Source organism: Sphaerodactylus townsendi, linkage group LG02, assembly GCF_021028975.2.
Source record: "Sphaerodactylus townsendi isolate TG3544 linkage group LG02, MPM_Stown_v2.3, whole genome shotgun sequence".
NCBI lineage: Eukaryota > Metazoa > Chordata > Lepidosauria > Squamata > Sphaerodactylidae > Sphaerodactylus > Sphaerodactylus townsendi.
The window spans coordinates 19,826,553-19,848,901 of NC_059426.1; the positions used below are offsets into that span (position 1 = coordinate 19,826,553).

A 22,349-nucleotide genomic window follows, 5' to 3' on the forward strand; every position below is an offset into this window, starting at 1 on the left:
TAAGACCTGGTGGTGCAAAGTGCTGTCAAGTTGGAGGTGATTTATGGCCGCCTCGTAGGGTTTCGGAGGCAAGCACAAACAGAGATGGTTTCTCATTCCCTTCCTCTGTGTACAACCCTAGACTTCCTTGGTGGCCTCCCATCGAAGTACTAACCAATCCTACTAAGCTTCATAGATTTTTTTTTGCCATAGTCACAATTGACTTAGGGCAATGCCACAAGTTTTTCAAGGCAAGAGGTGGTTTGCCATTGGCTGCCTCTGCATAACAACCCAGGACTTCCTTGGAGGTCTCCCGCTGAAGTACCCACTTAGCTTCTGAGATCTGATGAGATCAGGCTAGCCTGGGACTATCTAAGTCAGGTCCTAGATCTGTGCTGGTCATAAAAAGAATGTTATTTATTGATTTTGGATTAAATGGGAGAGGTCTAAAGGAGAATGCTTGGGACTATTTAAAGCAGGCTTTACCGCGTGGGTCTTCAAACTATGGCCCCCCAGATGTTCATGAACTACAATTCCCATCAGCCCTGCCACTTGGCCATGCTGGCAGGGGCTGATGGGAATTGTAGTCCATGAACATCTGGGGGGCCATAGTTTGAAGACCCCTGCTTTACAGTTTCATGAAGTGCTGCAGATCTCTTTCAGTCCCCACGTTGTTGTTTTTCCTTTATGGGCAATAAAAAAATGGACTTTCTTACATGAGTGTGTAAAAAGAATGAAACTTGAATTTGGTAAATGTGCACAGAATAGAATCCAATTCATGTCAACAAGAAATCCAAACCCTGAAACTTAGCTCTCCATATTCTGAGACCCAGATTTTGTTCTTATATCAATTGTACAACTACAAATCAAACATAAATGATAAATTATAAAAGATTCCCTGTAACTGACAGAATACATGATAATATAAACACTCATTTGATATGGTTAAATAAGAAATTTAGTAGGGTCACAAGAAAGGGAAACATGATTTTGGCGTGGGCTTGACCAATATGAGGTAGTCTGATGTGCTCTTGTCTTGAGAGTATTTGAACGTATCATATATACTCGTGTATAAGTCGACCCTAATATACGTCGAAGCACCTAATTTTACCACAAAAAACTGGGAAAACTTATTGACTCGAGTATAAGTCTAGGGTGGGAAATGCAGCAACTGCTGGTAAATTTCAAAAATAAAAATAGATATGGTTGGGTGCTATTTGGGGGTCTCTGCCACTGACCTCCCCATCTCACCAATCCCAAGGTCTTTGCCACCGACCTCTCCATCCCGCAGCTTGTCCAGCTCACCCAGGTCCCCTGCCGAGAGCCAGGGGCTGGCCGCCACCAAGAAGAAGGCAGAGGCAGAGAAAGCGGCTGAAAGGGGGAAGGCAGAGAAGAAGGCAGGAGAGAGCGAAGACGGGAGAGGGGGAATGCCACACAAGAATTAAGTGGGACCCTCACTCATGTATAAGTCGAGGGGCTGAAAAAGTAGACTTAAACACGAGTATATAGGGTCGTTGTGGTCTTCACGGTGGTGGGTCTTTTTACTTCCACTTGCTGGCTACAGAAAGATGCCTTCTCTTGTGACAGAGATACAGCCATCCATGTAAAGAGGATGGAGGGGTCAGGGGCAGTAAACAGGTGGCAGAAAAGCAATCCGGCAGGATAAGGAGAAAGGGGGAAGGCATGGGTAGCAGTGTGAAGGAGTGAGAGGGTGAAACTACGTAGGCTGGCTGTGGACAGAGGGACGATGTCTGAGGCAAAGCTGTGTTCACTGGCAAATCTGCCCTGCTCTGACGATGAATAAAATTAAAGTCACGCGAGAAGTGGTGTTGCTTGCTGCAGAGAGAATGGGAAGTGAAAGCTGGGCTCGGGGAAATACATCCGTACAAGAAATCTTGCTCCGACAGACATTCACCCCTGTAGCGCAGCACCTTGTGCATAATCACCCAGAGGCATCTTTTTAAAAGTGCCTATTAGATACTTACAAATCTGCCCCAAGTTTTTTTTGGAAGAAATCACTGGTTTTAAGAACTGACAGACAATAATCATTCCTAATTACTCTTGGAAAGGTGAATCTTCAGTGATCCAAGACATATTGAGAACATGTCTTTATTACAGTCTTAGGCCAAAGTCTTAGGCCAGATGATTCAAAGATTTGAGAATAATAATCTTATCATTTATATAGCACACAGAAAAAAATAGTGGCATGTTTAAGACCACGTAGTGAGTTTGTGGCTGAGGTAGAACTTGAACTCGGCCCTCCCGGCTCACAGTCTTGGCTTGTGCTACAATGTCAAAGCCATCAGAATCCTGAATTGAAGATATTCTGTGCTTTTATCATTATGCAAAAATGGATTGATAAATATTAATAATGCTCACAGTGGGGAGTCCGTTCATTCAAAAGAGTTAAAAAAATTCAATATTGGAGCTTATTTTCTTGCCTGTCTCATCCTTTAAAAAAGACTTTTCTTTTATCTTTGTTCCTTTTCTTTTCAGCTTTATATCTTGCACCCCTTCTCCCCCCGTGGATTATTGCTAAATGCTGAAGCCAAGCTTCACAAGAGGTAATAGAAACCTGCCCCTTGGAAAGTGTCCTACACCCAAAACAAATTGAATGGTTTTGTCTTTTTGTTAATATGTTTTCAACAAAAATCTTCAATCTCTTTTTGTAAAACAACAGTAAATTCCACACAGCAGAAATAAAACATCTTGGGGGCATTTAAAAAAAGCATTTTGGGGAAGAAATTCACACAGCTCTCTTCCCCAAAACATCCTCAAAACGTTCTATTTCTTTCCACCCATTTTTAAAAAATTGCTTGTGATCTTTTTTCCCCAATCCAGGTTGAAGATATTTCCTGCCTGATAAGTGAACAAAAGCAGACAGGAAATGCTGTATTTCTCCCGCCTAAACCTCTTACTTTCATTATCACTGCTTGTGGCCGCCATTTTGTTTGCTGCAGCAGATTGTCCATCAAGATTCCCCATGGAGGTTTTGTTTGCATTGAGCTCAATTTCACTGTAAAAATTGGTGAATAAAGTTTGTTTTGTCTAGCAATCCCTCACATGTGTCGTTTTTCCTTTTTTTGTTTCGAGGGGATGTCTGCGAAGCTACGATATCACGATTAGAGGAAATGCAATATTTGCATACTTGTGTCGTCGAAGATTCACAGACATACTCCTCAAAATAAAAATAAAAATGGAAAAACGACACGTGTGTGGGATCACCAGGCAAAACAAACTTTATTCTACTTTCTACAGCGAAATAGCATGCAGATGAGTGCAAGCAGAGGAAACCTCTATGGGAAATCTTTACCAAATGGTGGAGGCATGGAGAATCTCTGCAGCAGCATACAAAATGGAGGGTGCAACTGTGAAACTGAGCAGAGATTCATGTAGCTGGTGGGGAAAAATGTGTCTGGCAACACTTTTGACTGGCTGTTTTTGGCAGACTGTGTGTGAACTAAAAAAATCCCAAAATTGACCTTTTAAAAACATCTGCAGGATGTTTTATTTCTGCTTTGCAGAAATCACCAGTGATCACTAAGCAAAACGGTGACACAAATACATTTCTCTACACTTTGTCCATTCACCACTTGTTTCCAAACTTTCCTGCTTCTTTCTTCCCACTCCATCCCACTGATCTTCACAAAATACCGCTCCTGGAGAACAGAAGCCCCCAAGGAATGACAACAGGGTGGTATGCAGCAGGAAGAGAGGGGCATCAGTGAAGCTGTCGACTTCATTTTGATCCAACCCAGTTGGTGCTAGCCAGTCAGTGCTGTCCCCTACTGGCTTTTGTAGAATCGAGGTGTTTTTTTCAGTGTGCGACACCCTGGACTGGAAAGGGTATCTTTGCACTAAAAGCAAAGAGTATGCTTTCAAACTGGTCCCATTGCTCTAAAATGTTACATCCTCCTCCATCTTTAAAGGAGTGCAGATCCCTCTCAACAGCCAATTATATAACAAATAGCCAAAAGCAGGATAACAGAAACACCACCGTGAAGGGTGTGATATTAATATGTCTGCATAACTTCAGACTACAGCATCTCTCTGGCTCTGCGTGTCTCTGGCAGCAGGAGTTAGCAGAAGTGCTCTCCTTCATGCCGAGATTAAAAAGCACGGCTCAGAGGAAGTCTCCAGCATGGAAATAAGAGGAAACACTTCAGCTGCTGTAGATGTGAAAAGTGTGGATGTTCTCCTGTCTTTGGTTATATCACAGTAATTGGGAACTGTGGTGCTGTCAGGGTCAGACTTCGGGTAAACGTTCAGGGCCCTGACTCAGCAGCCCCTCCCCATAGAAGCAGATTGTAGCTGTACATGCCATATAAGGAAGGGGCACAAAACCATTAAGTCCAGAGTCCAGAATTATCTACCCGCACAATGATTTTTTGGGGTGGGGTAGGAGTAACAAGTAAAAGAAGGAAGGGGGGAAATGCCCCAACTAATTGGAAAGTGTTACATTTGTACGGATGTCCACTTCATCACACTTTCAGCCACACAGTTGTGCCAGATGTGTGATGAAATTGTACGAACAACTTGGCAGGATGATACATATGACATAGCTATCCCAGAGTGTCAGAGCTCACCCATGTACCCCTTTAGGGATTCCAAGATTTCAGTTTAACCTTATAAGGCCGTAGTGGCGAACCTTTGGCACTCCAGATGTTATGGACTACAATTCCCATCAGCCCCTGCCAGCATGGTCAATTGGCCACGCTGGCAGGGGCTGATGGGAATTGTAGTCCACAACATCTGGAGTGCCAAAGGTTCGCCACCACTGTTATAAGGAGTGGGTGCTTCCAGGTTTCCTGACCAGCTATGTTAGTGCCTGAGGTAAAAATATGAGAGGCAACAACATGAGAAATGGCTTCTGAAATAAAAGGGCTGAGAGTCAGATTAAGTTGTAGCAACTGCTGCCACGTTTCTTTATTCACCTGTCTTCCCCATTCACATCTGGAATGGAAGTGGGGTGACAATTAATTTTGAAGTTAATGGGGTTTGTTGGTAAGGAGATCTCAATCCTCCGGCCATGTTTCATCACCCCAGGCCACTGTTAGGATTGCCAGCCCAGTGCTGGAAACTGACAAGGACCAGAGACTTAACAAAATGGGATCATGAGATATTGCGACGTCATTTAAGGCTACGTAACTGAAAATTATGTCACCGTGTTGCAAACCACTCTAGTGTTTCCCCAAAGATTGGGAACATTTCCGGAGTTTCACACGATGCAGCGATGTCACAACAGAGACCGTTTCCAACAGCTCATTTAGTAAACAATGGGCAAATCAGTATGCGGATGACACCCAGCTCATTCTGTTGATGGAGGGGGGAACAGCCGCCGCCCCTGCAGCTCTACAGCATTGCTTGGAGGCGGTCGCTGGTTGGTTGCGACAGAGCAGGTTAAAGCTGAATCCATCGAAGACGGAGATCCTCTGGCTAGGCCGTGAGGGGGAGAGGGGGATGTTTCAGCCGCCGGTGTGGGAGGGGGTCACATTGGCACCGACCCCCTCCATACGCAACCTGGGGGTCCACCTGGACTCGTCTCTATCAATGGAGACCCAGGTGGCCCATATAACCCGGGTTGCTTTTGTCCACCTTCGTCAGGCCCGGCGGCTGGCCCCCTTCCTCTCCCAGGAAGGATCGACCTGGCCACAGTGATCCACGCAACGGTCATCTCCAGGTTAGACTATTGTAACTCGCTCTACGCGGGCCTTCCCTTGCATCTGATTCGGAAGCTAAAACTGGTCCAAAATGCAGCTGCACCTCTGCTCACAGGCAGTGCCATCTGGGATCATATCCAGCCTGTGTTGCACCAGCTGCATTGGCTCCCAGTAGAGTTCCGAATCATCTTCAAGGTGTTGGTGTTGACCTTTAAGGCCTTACACGGCCTGGGACCTTCGTATCTTCGAGACCGCATCACCCCACATGTCCCTGTACGGCCTCTTCGTTCAGCGGAGGCCAATTTACTGGTGGTCCCTGGCCCCTCAATGATACGGCTGGCCTCCACGTGGGCCAGAGCCTTTACGGCTCTGGCCCCAGCCTGGTGGAACGCTCTTCCGCCAGCTGTCCGGGCCCTGCGGGACCTTACTGAATTCCGTAGGGCCTGTAAGACGGAGCTGTTCCGCCGGGCCTTTGGAGGAACCAGCCGTTGATGGTGCCCCCCCGCCCCCCCCAAGCCTTTACATCTGCGCCTTTTGTCATCTTGGGACTGGCTGCTCTTCCCTCCTGAAAGAGAGTTTGAAATAGATTTGTCGGACGCCATTCTTTAAATTAATTTTAGTTACTATGCTTAGTTTTTCTACTGTATCGCTGCTTTTAATAGTTTTAACAGTTTTAGTTGTTTATTTTGTACATGTTGGTTATGATGTTGTACACCGCCCAGAGCCCCCCGGGGATGGGGCGGTATAAAAACTGGGGAAAAAAATCCCCACTGAGAAATTAAATCTAGATACAACCAGCTTTCAAAAGAAACGGCACCTTTTCATCGAGGTTTCACCCTCCCCACCGCGGCGTGTGTGTGATGAGGACGTTGATGTCTATCACACTTTCAAACAGTGCAGCAATCTCCACTACCGCCCAATCAAATGTGCGATCTGCTCAGCGGCCCTTTCTTCCTCAACCTGATTGGCTGTTGCGCTGTGTTGGGGTGGGATTTTAAAAAAAAACATTTTTTGCGGAGCTACGTCACCAAGTGCATGCGTAAATAAGACGGTAGCTGTTTTTTGTGCTAAGATACGTTTCTGCACGGCTTCGCTACTCTTCACCCACGCAGCTCTGCTGTCACAAACGTCTAATTTTACTTTAAGCTTGGCACAGAAATCCCGTTCCATGTGGCCACGTTTCAATGTAGCCTCCGCCGGCACGAAACAAACAAACAAAAAGGGCTGTGCACGCTTTGCGCACATCCCGCCACGCTCTGATTGGCTGGAAGGCTTCACGTCACTCCCTACGGTGGGAAAAACAAATCTAATTCAAACCCCGATCCTCCCCATCAATCTGGATTCGGCGTGTGTTTTTTTAAAAAGTTTCAGGAAGATCTTCCCACTGCCTGATCGCCAAACATGGGCTCTTTCCACATGGGCGGAATATGGCGGCCTGGGGACAGCAAAAACGCCGTCCCCAGGCCGCCATTCGCACAGGGGGCGCAGCTGCTTTGCAGCCGCGCTGCCCTCGCGCCGGCCGACCGGCGCCAAGCTGGCGTTTCCAAACCACACTGCTTCCCCCCCCACTCCCTCCCTTCACTTACCTGCTCTCCGGCCCTCTGGCGCGTCGCCGGGGCCTGGGGACACGCCCCCCTGCTCTGCAACACGGAAGCAGGCGCACAGGGCAGGGGAGGCGTGTCCCCAGGCCCCGGCGACGTGCCGGAGGGCCGGAGAGCAGGTAAGTCGACCGGGCGATGGCGTCCAGCGGCGCCATCTTCCCGGTTCTTTCTGGGACCGTCCATGCGGACAGTCCCGGCGTCGTCGGGTCGGCGTCAGCAACGATGACCCAAGCCCTTCCGCCTCCGTGCGGAAAGGGCCATGGATTCATCCAAGTTCTGGCTCTCCCTCCCACCCTTATCACGTGTAACACCAGAGCGCCGGAACCGGGATGAATCCGTGTTTGGCCATCAGGCAAACAATAAAATTTTACTACTACCACTGTTTTCCCCATTTGTTCCTCAGCCATTCCATTGAGCACTAACGGGGAATGCGGGGGACCAGTGGGAAATCCTCTACTCCTAATGGGCATCTGACAACCTTGCTTTATAACCTGGATCAGAGCCAGGTAAAGTTATGAACCAAGTGCTAGGAATCAGCTGGAGAGTCTGGGGGAGAGGGTTGTGTCAATCCCATTATATCACTTCCAATGTAAACCCAGAAGTGACATCACCACATTGGGGCAAAGCTATAGAACAGTGATGGTGAACCTTTTTAAGACCGAGTGCCCAAACTCCAACCCAAACCCCACTTATTTATCGCAAAGTGCCAACACAGCAATTTAACCCAAATACTGAGGTTTTAGTTTAGAAAAAAACGGTTGGCTCCCTCTTCCTCCACCCCACCCGCTCGAGCAGGGGCCAGCCTGCTCTAGCCTCCAGCAAGTCCTGCGTGCACCGCTCTGTGCCTCTCTAGCATCTTTGCCTCCTCTGCACCCCCCCCCCTCAGACAGCAGCCACCCGGAGCACAGGTACCAGGCCCGCCAGCTGAGTCCTCCCTGCTCATCGTGGTGTGCGCACGTTGTGCTCAGTGGCCCAGACCAGCCTAGATGTGTGTGTGTGTGGGTGTGTGTGTGTGATTTTCTGCCCCCCACATGACGAACTCTGTGTGTGCCCACAGAGAGGGCTCCGAGTGCCACCTCTGGCACCCGTGCCACAGGTTCGCCATCACTGCTATAGAATGAATTCTAGTGTGTCACCTTGATATGATGTCACTTCTGGATTTGTGGAACTTCTGGAGCTGACATTGCCGCTTTGGTGCATCACTGGTATTTCCTATTTCTTTTCTCTTGCAGTGTTACTAACATGCGGGTGGGGGTGAGGGTGGGGGTGGGTGCTAGAGGGAGACCTGACAGCCTTAGAGCTACGGAGAGAGAAAGATGCCTGAGGTAATGGAGTACCAGGAGTAGGCATTAAAGTCAGCAAGATAACACATTTTGTTCGTGCATATTTTTCGTACGAGAACAGGGACAACACGATAAAGTAGGTGCCCATGTCACTGTTAATTTTCAGCATACTTTATATATACAGTAGCCCCCCTCTGCCTTCATCTCGGCATGAAACTTATAACACAGTATCATCAGAGGCACCTTCTCATCCAGTTCTGGAGCAGAAAAGGAGGTCTCCGGCTGGCTTCTGGAACCGCCAATTTTTGCTTCAAGGGATTCTGTGCCATCCGCTGTAATGTGAAATCCAAATTGAAATGACTCAAACCGCTGAATTAATAGGAGGAAGGAACTCTTGCTTAATTCTAGAAACCCCCCAAAAGCTTCTGCTTAATATATTCACAGAGCAAGTAAAGCCGCTGTTTAATTCTTCAAATTGCAAAGTCTCCGTCTAATTCCTTACACAGACAACACCTAAATCATCAGATAAGCAAAACCTTTTAGGCATTAGGCAGAGACAGGCAATCATATTTCATTTCCATGAATTAAGCAGAGATAACACTGAGCATGCAGATGGATAACATTTCCCTTGTTTTAGGAATGGACCAAATTTACAGATCTGTTGTCTCATATGAAAAGATTGTTTAATCATGATTCTTACATGGTGACAATTCCGGATATTAATGTTCTGAGCTATTCTTAGATAATAAGGACAGGCGAGAAAATATTTTTCTTAGTGTGCAGATATACTATTTGCAACCTAGCACCTATGGGATACTATTACATTTATTTCGTAAAATTTTATCTCACTTTTCCTTCGAGGAGCTCAGGGCTGTGTACACTTCTGTATTTTATCTTCATAATACCCTGAAAGACAGATGTGGTGGCGAACCTTTGGCACTGTAGATGTTATGGACTACAATTCACATCAGCCCCTGCCAGCATGGCCAATTGGCAGGGGCTGATGGGAATTGTAGTCCATAACATCTGGAGTGCCAAAGGTTCGCCACCACGGGATTAAGCCAACAGAGAAAGACTGGACTAAAATAGGTTACCCATTAAGTTTTGTGGCAAACTGGGATTTGAATCCTCCCCAGTTCTAACCCAATACTCTAACCTTTGCATCGCACTGGCGCAATAACAGCCCAATCCAAAGAGTGGTGGCTGGGCACGGCACTTCTGCACTGCCTTCAAAGATGGCTCTGGGGAAGAAGGGGAAACCCTTTACTCCCGCCCATTGTATAAAGTGACTTATACCACACTGTTGAGTGACATAAGTCTTTGTTAGTGGGAGGGGGCAATCCCAGCCTGAAAATGCATTGGGAGCCAGCTAATGTCAGCTCTGTCAACACAATGCCCCTACCACAAATGCCCATGCCAGCATAGAGGGGGAGTGTCCTGTGGAATGTCCAGTATATATGCAGGTATATATACTCCACTTGCTTTACTACCACTAGATCCTCTGAAGATGCCAGCCACAGATGCAGGCGAAACTTCAGGAGAAAATGCTACTGGAACACGGCCATGCAGCCCGGAAACCACACAACACCCCAGTGATTCTGGCTGTGAAAGCCTTCGACAATACAAAAAGTATATTGGTTGTTGTGGGTTTTCTGGGCTGTGTAAGTATTTTGTTTGGAAAATGCCTTTTGTTCTCTCTGCAGCAAACGCTGAACCCAAAGATTAGTAGCATTCAGAAGATAGTGGAGTCTGTCCTAAGTAATGAAGACTGTTTCCATAGGGTAAGGATTCTATGGCCCCCTCCGCACACTCAAAATAATGCGTTTTCAAACCACTTTCACAACTGTTTGCAAGTGGATTTTGCTATTCTGCACAGCTTCAAAGAGCGCTGAAAGCAGTTTGAAAGTGCATTATTCTGCATGTGCAGAATGAGCCTATGTGTTGCTGTCATTGCCACTGCAAATGCGCAGGCATGAGTACTGGCAAAAGAGCTTCCATACACGGGAGATTACAGAATAGTTCCCTCTTTTTTCCTTCTCTTCCACACATGTTCGACAGAGTTGCTTCAGGGACATGGTTATTTTATCTGTTTTGCCAACTCCCGAACCCTTTTTTGTTATTTTATTCATGCATCTGCCACAGCACTATTGTAATTCTATTAAGATAGCTGGTTCTAGTGCTATAGTGCTATAGAAATTACTGTTTTTGCCAACAAGTTGCAGCTGACCTATGATGACCCTGTATGGTTTTCGAGGCAAGAGATGTCAGAAGTGTAGTGCCTGCCTTTGAGTTGAGACCTCCTTGCCCGTCTTCTATTCAAATACTAATTTTGGCCAATCCTGCTTAGCTTTTGAGATCTGGCCAGATTGTGGGGAGCCCGGGCTATCCAGGTGAGGCAGTGGTGGGATCCAAAAATTTTAGTAACAGGTTCCCATGGTGGTGGGATTCAAACTGTGGCGTAGCGCCAATGGGGCTGGGCGGGGCACAACAGGGGCATGGCCGGGCATTTCTGGGCGGGGCATTCCGGGGGCGGGGCTGTGGCAAGGACGCCGCCGCTGTGCCGGTCCTTGGGTGGGAAACGAATGCACGCAGGCGCAGGCTGCCACGCACGCCGGTGCACCTCCTGCTAGACTGCTTCAAGTTCTGCGCGCTACTGCTGAGAGGAGGGGCGTAACTAAGGCAAAAATCACGTGGCAAAACCACCAATTAGTAACCCCCTCTCGGCACACACAAATAATTAGTAACCTACTCTCGGGAACCTGTGAGAACCTGCTGGATCCCACCTCTGAGGTGAGGGCAATTCCTAATGAACAATAAAACCTCAAAAAGCCCTCCAGTGGTGTTGCAGGCATAAATGTATTTGGAGTAAAGAGCCTGCGGGAGAAAACGGTGCCCATGTCGATAGGATGCGTAAGGGGAGGAACATGCACAGCATTTATAAGGAACTTGGACTGCAGTCTTTCCAAAAAGATGGAAGTAAAGCAGGTTTGCAAAAGAGCACATTGAGGGTGGGGAAAAACTGGGAACAGGGAGAATGGGAGAATGATGTCAAGTGGAATCTTTAAAAAATACACACTTCAGTTTGAAAGTCACATTGAAGAAAAACCTCCATATGGAAGCAACTGGAGAGTCATGACAGAGGTGGGATCCAGCAGGTTCTCACAGGTTCCCGAGAGTAGGTTACTAATTATGTGTGTGTGCCGAGAGGGGGTTACTAATTGGTGATTTTGCCACGTGATTTTTGCCTTAATTACACCCCTCCTCTGTTCTTCAGCAGTAGCGCGCAGAACTTGAAGCAGTCTAGCAGGAGGTGCACGGGCGTGCGTGGCAGCCTGCGCCTGCGTGCATTCGTTTCCCACCCAAGGACCGGCGCAGCGGCTGCGTCCTTGCCACAGCCCCGCCCAGGAGTGCCCCGCCCCAGGAATGCCTGGCCACGCCCCGTTGTTCCCTGCCCAGCCCCATTGGCGCTACGCCAGTTTGAATCCCACCACCATGGGAACCTGTTACTAAAATTTTTGGATCCCACTACTGGTCATGTATGTTTGGGACTGTGTATTTCAGATTGTTATGACGCAACAGCAGGGTGTGATGACAAATGCAAGCAGGTTCCTTGAGGGGGATTTTGTAATGTCTTCAAGAAACATTCATTCTTGCATCTATACTCCCAACTGCCGTTCCACACAGGCAGGAGAAGGAAATAAGAGTTTGTGTTTATACCCCACATTTCTCTCCTGTAAGGAGTCCAAAAGGGGCTTACAAACTCCTTCTCTTCCTCTCCCCACAACAGACACCTTGTGAGGTAGTTGTGGAGGAGAAAGTTCAGAGAGAACTGTGGCTGGCCCAAGGTCACCAGCAGGCCTCATGTAGAGGAGCGGGGGAACAAATACAGTTCACCAGATAAGAGTCTGTTGCTCATATGGAGGGGGTGGGGAATCAAACCAGGTTCTTCAGATTTAGAGCCCACCATTCTTAACCACTACACCATCCTGGTGAATCCTCTGCAGTCACAAGAAATATGTTTTTAAAAAATGATCCTGGAAATGTTACTAATGAAGAGAATCTAGTTTAGGAAATGCTTAGCTGAACAAAGATAGACTGTAGGGTGTTATAAGCAGAAAGCATGGAAATTGTGCCAAAAGTGTTTGCACAATAGGGGGAAAACCCTGGTAGAATATATAATGTGATTCAAACAAGTGAGCCAAGTCACAAGCTATAGACTAAAAAAATCAAAATGCTTTCAGATGTACTAATCAGACTGACCTGCACTTTTTCTGAATGTTCGAGTTACTTCTGAGTTTCTTAGGAGTCAGTCCACAAGCACTAAAATGAGTTGGGGTGGGATTCTTCCACATGTCTGTCTTTCCTGACTACTTTTACACTTGTGGAATCAGTTTATTATCTTCCATACATGGCTTAAATAAATAGAATTTTCAAGGAATATGCTATAGTCATCTGTGTTGTTATCTGTAGTGCCATAACATTCCCCTTAATTTCAGAAAAACCACCTGAAAATATTGATATATCAATGTATTGCTGTAATTATAGTCCATGCAGGTTCTCTAAATTCAGCTTTCATTTTTTCTTTAAAGTACGTCTCTAGCCTCTTCCCTCCTGGAGATTTGCCTTTTAATCCCCATGATACATCGATATTTTAGAGCCATTAAAAAAAACCTGAAATCGCTCATCTTGGGGAGAGAGAATGGTTTAACAACGACAACAGTCCAGTCATTGTGAAGTAGGATAAAGGTGGGATGAAGAAAACTGACAGAAATATTATGTATTAGGCAAAAGCCGACTCAAAATCAGCCCCCCCCCCAAAGTAAGGTAAATGTGGTCTCAAAAAACGGAAAAACAAAAACCTTATAACCATGGGGGCGAATGTTTGACACTCCAGATGTTATGGACTACAATTCCCATTGTAGTCCATAACATCTGGAGTGCCAAACGTTCGCCACCACTGCCTTATAATGAAAACTAGACACAAAAATGCATGTGGAAATCGGGATAAACAAAAACATTATGAGGCCAAAATTGAGTTCCCCCCCTAAAAGCCCCTGAGGAAAAAAAATCTTCTCAACTATCTCTATAGCAATCAGGCATCAAATCCTTAGGACCCTGCCCTGGCCTCATAGACTGAGGTCGTGCTAAAACAAAACTATCCTTGACTTTATAATACACAACCGCTTCATCTGAAATTCCATTACGATGACCTCTTTTGCCCTGGGGAGAAACTCTGGTAGAATCTATTTGTTTTGCATCTCTCAGAAGGCCTCAGGTTTAGTCTCTTGAGCCTCTGGAAACAATTTTGCATGAGACCTTCAAGATCAACAGATCAACCTCTGAGATTCTGAGTTCACCGGACTAAATTTGATAAAGCAACAGTCTCCATCCCCACATCAGGCCAACATGGTCCCGTGAGCAATGCATGTGAAGTTGTACAGGGGCTTTTCTGAATGCGCAAGAGCCGTTGTACTCCTGCACAGAAGTCAGGTCCAGGTCTTGGCAAAAGGATTATCCCTCCACTTTTTTTCAGAGTGGGGGGCAGAATGTAGTCCCTTGATCACTGCTGCCATGTAGCACAGCCTAAAACCGAGCAGTTAGATGAAAAGAGTGTGTCTTACTAACTAAGGGCGTTTTCCCACTTACTTTAAGCTGCGCGCTACTCTCCTCAAGTAGCGCGGGGTCCCCCAGCACTCCCCACGACAGGGGTGGTGACAACGCAGCCGCCCTGACGCTGCCACTGTCGCGCCCCCTCAGCGCGCGTCATTCCTGCCGCCTTTTGAAACGGCGCCTTTTGATGACCCCGCGCAGAGCAGAAATGGCGCACGCTGGGAGTTGCGCGCAGCAACCTTTGGACCAAGGTAAGTAGGGAAACGCCCAGAGAATGGGGTATTACTTCACAAGATGGGCACACGGATGTCAAAAAAGCGATTGTGTATCTCAACTCTTGCTATGACGAAAGAGATGCACCAACTCTTTGCACAGTGCCGGCTATTTGTCTCTGAAGTAAGTTATCTGAGAAACAAAACCTTTAACAACCCGACGGTGTCCCTGTTATCCAACTCAAGATTATATTGTTTAGCCACCTCTGACTGAATGGAAATATCTGCAACCCTCAGGAATGTGGATAAAGACAAGCCCTGATTAAACAAAGAAGCAGAGAAAAAAGGAGGATTTGGTGTAAATGTGTTACTACTGGATTTGGGGGAACAAATACTGTGCTGTGAAGGCTTAATTAAATGTTAACTGTTTGCCACAGAGTTCAAAGGTAGATGCTCTGGAGCATGAAAAATCATGAATGTGATGCTTGAAGTATGCTTGGAGAGTGGGAATAGAAAAGCATAACGAAATTTTATTTTCACTGTGACAGACGGCAGCAAGCAGCCTTTCTAAAGAGACCGTGATAATGGGAAAGGGAAAGTCACAGAAATGCTAATGGTGGTAAAAGTCAAGCATCGCTATTTTATGTTTTTACACATAATTGCAAAAAACAACCAAAAGAGAGGGAGGGAGGGAGAGAGAGATGAAAATGAAAACTGAAGTTGAACATAGGCTAACGATGAGAGCCAGCATGATGTAGTGGTTAAAGTGTTAAACTAGGATCTAGGGAGCGTTTCCCCACTTACCATGAGCCCCCTATGCCACGCGCTACTCTCAGCGTGCATCATTTCTGATGCGTGCCCGGGCTTCCCCACGATCCCGCGCTCTGCGCGGGGTCATCAAAAGGCACTGTTTTGAAGAACGCCAGGAATGATGTGCGCTGAGGGGGCGCGACAGTGGCAGCGTCAGGGCGGCTGCGTTGTCGCCACCCCTGTAGTGGGGAGTGCCGGGGGACCCTGCGCTACTTGGCTACAGTAGCGTGCAACAGAAGGTAAGTGGGAAAACACTCTGGGATGGCCAGGTCCAAACCCCCACTCTGCTGTGGAAACTTGCTGAGTGACCTTGAAACAGCCACACACTCTCAGCCTCATCTTGGCAAGTATTCAGATAGGAGAGAGACCTCCAAGGAATACCAGGGACATGACATGGAGGCAGGCAATGGCAAATGCCCTCTGAAAGTCTCTCGCCTTGAAAACCTGCAGGGTCAGCTTTACACAGCCTCACATCTAAGTAGCTGTAACACCTGCAAGACATTGAGCACTTTACATGCTTAGGACAAGAAGAAGAAGAAGAGTTTGGATTTATATCCCCCCTTTCTCTCCTGCAGGAGACTCAAAGGGGCTTACAATCTCCTTGCCCTTCCCCCCTCACAACAAACACCCTGTGAGGTAGGTGGGGCTGAGAGAGCTCCGAGAAGCTGTGACTAGCCCAAGGTCACCCAGCTGGCGTGTGTGGGAGTGCACAGGCTAATCTGAATTCCCCAGATAAACCTCCACAGCTCAGGCGGCAGAGCTGGGAATCAAACCTGGTTCCTCCAGATTAGATACACGAGCTCTTAACCTCCTACGCCACTGGTGTTGGGGAGGGGGAAGGGGGAAGCGTTGGGGAGGGGAGGCGAGGGGGAAGCATCAAGTCCCATCTGACTAACGGAGACTCTTAGTCCCTTCCGCGCATACAGAATAATGCCCTTTGAATCCACTCTCACAATTGTTTGCAAGTGGATTTTGCTATTCCGCACAGCTGCGAAGTGCATTGAAAGTGGATCGAAAGTGCATTAGTCTGCATGTGCGGAAGGGGCCACTGTGGGTTTTTTAAAACAAAAGATGTTAGGAACGGTCTGTGGTTGCCTGCCTCAACGGCACACACCTGGTGTTGCTTGGAGGTCTCCCATCCAAATCGTTGACCCAGCTTAATCTTCTGAGATCTGAGGAGATCCAGCTGCCCTCGGGCTATCCAGGTCAGGGGTTCAGCACTGTTATCACCTCCACATTACAGATGGCCTCTTGCTGCGCGGCGCTTTCTCTAATGTCACCTAACAAGCACACGTCAGCGGCAGGATTTGAACCGGGAGCTTTCCGCTTCGCAGCCCCCGTCCCTTACCCGCTGTGAAGTACCTTTGGGTTTATATTAATTTGCACCCTGCAGTTTTTACAGCACGGCAGGGGGTCAGAGGGTTGGGGCAAGGCCATTTGGACAACATCCCCGGCTGGGCCCAATGTCAGAGGCAGCTTCTAGGGAGGGAGAGATCGCAGTGGAGATGGAGACCTTTATCTCGCAGAGCCCTCCAAGGGCAAAGCATGTGCTAATGAAGCAGGTCATTACTCTAATCCATCCAACCCGGCAAAAGTCTGGAGAGTTAATTGCTCGGGCTGGGGCTGTCTCTCTGAGTCAGCCAGGCAGGCGAGAGATCTAAGGCCACAGCCGATCAAAGGCCCCACACTGTCCATTCTCCGGTGACTCAGCCTAAGTGTTTCTTTAGCAGACTTAATGGTGTAAGATAAAGGTTCCTAACACTATAGCAGTATTCCTACTGCCGATAACAGCCCTCGCAAAACCCCTGCTGGAGGCGTGTGGGGAAGGGACTAGCAGGGGGGAAGCTTGAAGCAAACCCCGGAGCCAAAGTTCCTTTGAAAACTCTCTCCGGTGGCGATGTTAAACCACTCGGTTCAGGAGGAAGCAGCCCAAGGCAAAGACCTTCCTTCAACAGGATCCCGTGCTACATCTCAGGCCCCTTCCGCACATGCAGAACAATGCACTTTCAATCAATGCACTTTGCAGCTGGATTTTACTGTGCAGAATAGCAAAATCCACTTGCAAACAATTGTGAAAGTGGATTGAACGTGCATTACTCTGCAAGTGCGGAAGGGGCCCCTGAGATACTGGAAGGGTTGGAGATCTCCTGGGATTTCAACTGATCTCCAGGCTACAGAGACCAGTTCCTGCTTTGTCTGCTTTGCGGGGTGGTCTCTACGGTAGCACGTCCCCGCTGAGGACCTCCTTTACCCTAAAGCCGACCCCTCCCTGGCACCGCCCCAAAATCTTCAGAAATGTCCCACCTCCGAACTGCCAGCCTTTGGCTCACTCACTGTTCCTGCTTCACCTGTGAAGGTGGGGCATGCGAGCCAAGCCTAAGATGGTCTGTATTTTTTCTGGTAGGGTTCTTGTGCCTTCAGTAGACACCCTGAAAAAGAATGACTGCAGGTGTAACCCCCATGCTCAGAATGGGTTGACCCAGAAAGGGGTGGAGACGCAAAGCAGCAGGAGGCTGCAGAGCTCATGTAGTTTGGAGGAGACAAGGCTACCAGACTCGGACCTTGATTTGTATAAGCCCTTAACACCTTGTTAAGGGTTCTTTTTGTGTTTGTAATGGGTGAGAGTTCTCCTGGAAACCTTCATCATGTTGAATCCTGTTCACCAAGCCCTTGGAGTCTTCAGGAGCCAACCCACTTGCAAAGAAGAATTGGACTTGGCAGTATCAGTAGACTGTAAATATTAGGACTTGAAAATGCAACCTGAACAGGACCTTGAAGTGTGATGTTAAATATTGATGTTTGATGTTATATGTTAAGAAAGTAAACCATTTTGTTTTTAAAATTTGTTGTTGCAAACTCATTCCAAGTTCTGCCCCACAGAACCCACAAGCTGAGGTTACACAGGCAACGCTTTTCTTCCAGCACAGAGATAAACCATTGGGGAAAACGTTATTCCCCAAGATTCCTGTTTGTCACAAATTTCCAAAGCCCTGTCTGGTAAAAAAACAACTGACCAGTGCAGAAGGGCTCTGTGGTCCCAAATCTTATGGGAGTTAAATTATTTTAATGGTTGGGGGTGTGAGGGATGACAGTCAGTTTGGGATGGGCCAGCCCCCAGAGGCGTAGCAATGGGGGAAAGCGCCCGGTGCACTGGTGCGTCCTCCGCCCCCCACCCTGCCCCGGAACGCCCTTGCCACACCCCCACAGGGGTGCGTGCCCAGTGCAATGTGCACCTCTTGTCCCCTTGAAGCTACGCCTCTGCAGCCCCTCATATCCTTAAAGGATCTCTGACCTTCTGCCTTATTCTACTTCATACCATTTGAGCTGGTTTGGTTACCACCATCCTGCAGTTTTTTTTTACAGTGTTAAATCTGAAAGATTTACTTTTTTGTTCCCAGGGAAACAAATCTTGCTATTAACTGGGCTGGGTGAGGGAGTAATGATCATTCCACATATATGGTTGCCTACTACAGGTTGGGAAATTCTTGGAGATTCAGGGCAGTGCCTGAGGAGGGCAGGGTTTGTGGGCTTCGAGCTCAGTAGGCAGAGGTGGGATCCAGCAGGTTCTCACAGGTTCCCGAGAGTAGGTTACTAATTATTTGTGTGTGCCGAGAGGGGGTTACTAATTGGTGATTTTGCCACGTGATTTTTGCCTTCGTTACGCCCCTCCTCTCAGCTGTAGTGTGCAGAACTTGAAGCAGTCTAGCAGGAGGTGCACCAGCATGCGTGGTAGCCTGCGCCTGCGTGCATTTGTTTCCCGCACAAGGACCGGCGCAGCAGCTGCGTCCTTTGCCACAGCCCCGCCCAGGAATGCCCGGCCACGCCCCCGTCGTCCCCCACCCAGCCCCATTGGTGATATGCCACAGTTTGAATCCCACCATCATGGGAACCTGTTACTAAAATTTTTGGATCCCACCACTGCCAGTAGGGATACAATTTCATACAATCCACCCTCCAAAGCAGCAGGTTTCCTCCAGAGCAGAGGTCTTCAAACTATGGCCCTCCAGATGTTCAGGAACTACAATTCCCATCAGCCTCTGCCAGCATGGCCAAGTAGCAGGGCTGATGGGAATTGTAGTTCCTGAACATCTGGAGGGCCATAGTTTGAAGACCCCTGCTCCAGAGGAACTGATTTCTGTCACCTGGAGCTCAAAAGTAATCGCAGGAGAGCTCCAGGGCCCACCTGGAGGCTGGCAACCCTAGCGTATACATGAAGAAAGCAAGAGAAAAAGATTACACAAAGATGCGTTGTTTTTCCTTGCAAGTTATCAACACGCGAGTCAGTTTCTGATAATTACGTCAAAGTGTCTTTCAGAAGCCGGGTGACTCAGACCAGCTGGCTGAAACGCAGTACAAACACCTGAGCGGATTATAAATGAGCTGCCTTCTTGCTTTAAAAATGAGAAATGCACTGCTTGAATTGGGCCGATTCCAACAAAGTAACTTCCAATTATGTTTATGCTTACACATGTTCAAATTTATCTGTCTATATAAACAGGCAGAGAGCAAAGCCCACACGAAATACATTGTTTATTAATATATTTTTATAAATGCTTGTATGCCATCTTTCTTCTGGTTGGAACTTTACAGTTTCACCTTTTCTGGACAAATCACTGCCCAAATATAAATTCGCTATACAAATATTTGCTGCAGCTCAACTAATACAAGCAGCGAACTCGTTTGTTTTGGTTGTCTGGCGTCTACATCTGTGCAAGTGGCTCTTTATCAATAAAGGAGCTACTACAGCTCTGTGCTCTTACCTTCTTCAACTGGAACAAATTCAAAACCTTCAGGATCTCCAGTAGCTCGGACGGATCCCAAGCGGGCTGGACAAACGTTTTCTCCATCACGACCGACAAGAAGACTGCTGAGTGAAATGTCACTATAACATTCTGAAAAAAAGGGGTGGGGGGAAAGTTGTGAGCACTGGTTTTAAAATGTATTGCCAGGACACAAATGCTATGCATCTTAGGTAGGACTCTGGGCGTTTTCGCACACACTGTTTGTTGCAGATCCAGCATGTGAGTTCGTTGCTGTTTCCCACATTTTTTCACACACACTTAAGCCGAAATGTGTCCCGACCCCCCTTCTGTGCCACATTCCAGCCGTTGTTCCACATTTTTCCTGTCGCTCGATACTTCTGCAACTTTCTTGGAAAAACCGGTTTCTCCCCACAATCTGGTGGCTAGGTGCGAAACAAATCTGGAGTAAGCGACAGTCTGGGGTGACGCCCACAGTGTGACGCGATTTGATCCAGCCAATGGGAACGCGATTGGGCTTGCTGGTTGCGCGCGCACATCCCATTGTTCCGCTTGAGTCTCACTCGACTCCCTCCCCTCCTCGTGCTCGGTTGTGTGCGCCTGTTAGCTCAAGCTACCAAGTCCCCGTGGCACCGTTGCTTTGATACATTTGCAGCACGGTGACTCATTCGGTTGTTTCGCCTCCGTTAACGCGGTAGCTCAACAGCCCGTCCACGGAAATGGGATGGGAAGCAATTTGGAAGCCCGCCCCTGGACGGCCCCATGATGGCGCGACAGCCAATCAGAGCGGTCATTTGCGCTGCATTCCTGGGCGATGCAGAAACCCGGGAGTTGCGAAGCAGGCAGAAGATGCGTGACTACCTGGCCATGTGTGAATGCCATCGAGCGACGAAACTGCATCAAAAAGGTCAGGAATCAATGCGGTTTGCTTTTATTCTAGAATAAAAAGTGTGTGTGAAAACGCCCTAGGATACCACTAGGATACCACTTTTTACTTCCCACCCATCTACTTTTTAAAAATTTACTTCCCATGTGTAGCTACGCAGGCATGCACAAATGAACCCCCATAGCCATGCTGATGTCTCATGATATGACTGGTTTGATATGATATGACAGCATAGCTACGCTGCAAAAAAATTTTTAAAAGGAAGACGGAGGTGAATAAAGCGTCTCCTGCCCAGCCGTTCACTCATGAGTGGCTGCAACCCGGGATTTTTGAAAAGACTTGTGAATAGCACAATTCTCAAAAAACCTGGTTTGAGAGAAATAACACGAAGCAGACTCCTTTTAGGGGCGGAATCTGTGCTAAGTCCCCTCCCCCATGGGTTTTTTACGGTTCTAAACCCGTGTTTATTGGTCTGGGCAGTGTAGGCTTAAGTAACCCCAGCTTAAATTGTGGAGGCTTATCTGGGGAATTCAGATTAGCCTGGGCACTCCCACACACGCCAGCTGGGTGACCTTGGGCTAGTCACAGCTTTTCGGAGCTCTCTCAGCCCCACCTACCTCACAGGGTGTTTGTTGTGAGGGGGGAAGGGCAAGGAGATTGTAAGCCCCTTTGAGTCTCCTTCAGGAGAGAAAGAAGGGTTATAAATCCAAACTCCTCCTCCTCCTCCTCCTCCTCCTCCTCCTCCTCCTCCTCCTCCTCTTCTTCTTCTTCTTCTTCTTCTTCTTCTCCTCCTCCTCTTCATTTCCATTTCAAGTTTTATTTACACAGAGTGGCCAGAACGTTTGATAATTAAGAAATCCAGCATTTATAGTACTACTTTTTGGGAACTATAAGAAGAAGAGGAGTTTGGATTTATATCCCCCCTTTCTCTCCTATAGGAGACTTCAAGGGGCTTACAATCTCCTTGCCCTTCCCCCCTCACAACAAACACCCAGTGGGGTAGGTGGGGCTGAGAGAGCTCCGAGAAGCTGTGACTAGCCCAAGGTCACCCAGCTGGCTTGTGTGGGAGTGTACAGGCTAATTCCCCAGATAAGCCTCCACAGCTCAGGCGGCAGAGTGGAGAATCAAACCCGGTTCCTCCAGATTAGATACATGAGCTCTTAACCTCCTATGCCACTGCTGCTCCTATAGTATATGAGTTAATGCTTTTGTAGTGACCGGGACAAGCAACACTGTTCAGGGATAAGAGACACTACCAGAAGCCTTTGCTTCTTGACCAACGTTTCTCTAGTCTCAAGACTGGCCAGTGAATCCTAGCATGGGATAGATTTTAGCTTATTAGACGGCCTAGAAACCAGTGCAGGATAAACCCTCCCCCTGTTGTCTGTCCAAGAGATGATTGGACAATAAGAGAACAAGTTCAGAATGAACAGGTGCAAGTTGTTACTTTTAATGAGGTCTGAGGTAATCAGTTAGTTAGAGGGTAAGCTGAAGAATTGCCCCTATAGGAATGAAAGGAAGGTTTGAAGGATAAAATATATTTTATTC

At 47.6% G+C, this 22,349-nt stretch overlaps 1 protein-coding gene across 6 annotated transcripts in view; it reads right to left on the reverse strand.

Moving 5' to 3' along the window:
- KIAA2012 (KIAA2012 ortholog) overlaps positions 1-22,349 on the reverse strand; it is a 95,967-nt gene that overhangs the window by 40,909 nt on the left and 32,709 nt on the right. For all 6 annotated transcript variants that reach the window (XR_007243490.1, XR_007243491.1, XM_048484108.1 and 3 more), the window contains 2 exons: positions 19,916-20,047; positions 8,767-8,855 (listed from right to left, as the gene is read on the reverse strand). Coding sequence is in view for 4 of the 6 variants with exons in the window: in XM_048484108.1 (XP_048340065.1) it covers positions 8,767-8,855; positions 19,916-20,047 (221 nt within the window). In the remaining 2 variants the exon portion in view is untranslated. The remainder of the gene's footprint in view (positions 1-8,766; positions 8,856-19,915; positions 20,048-22,349) is intronic.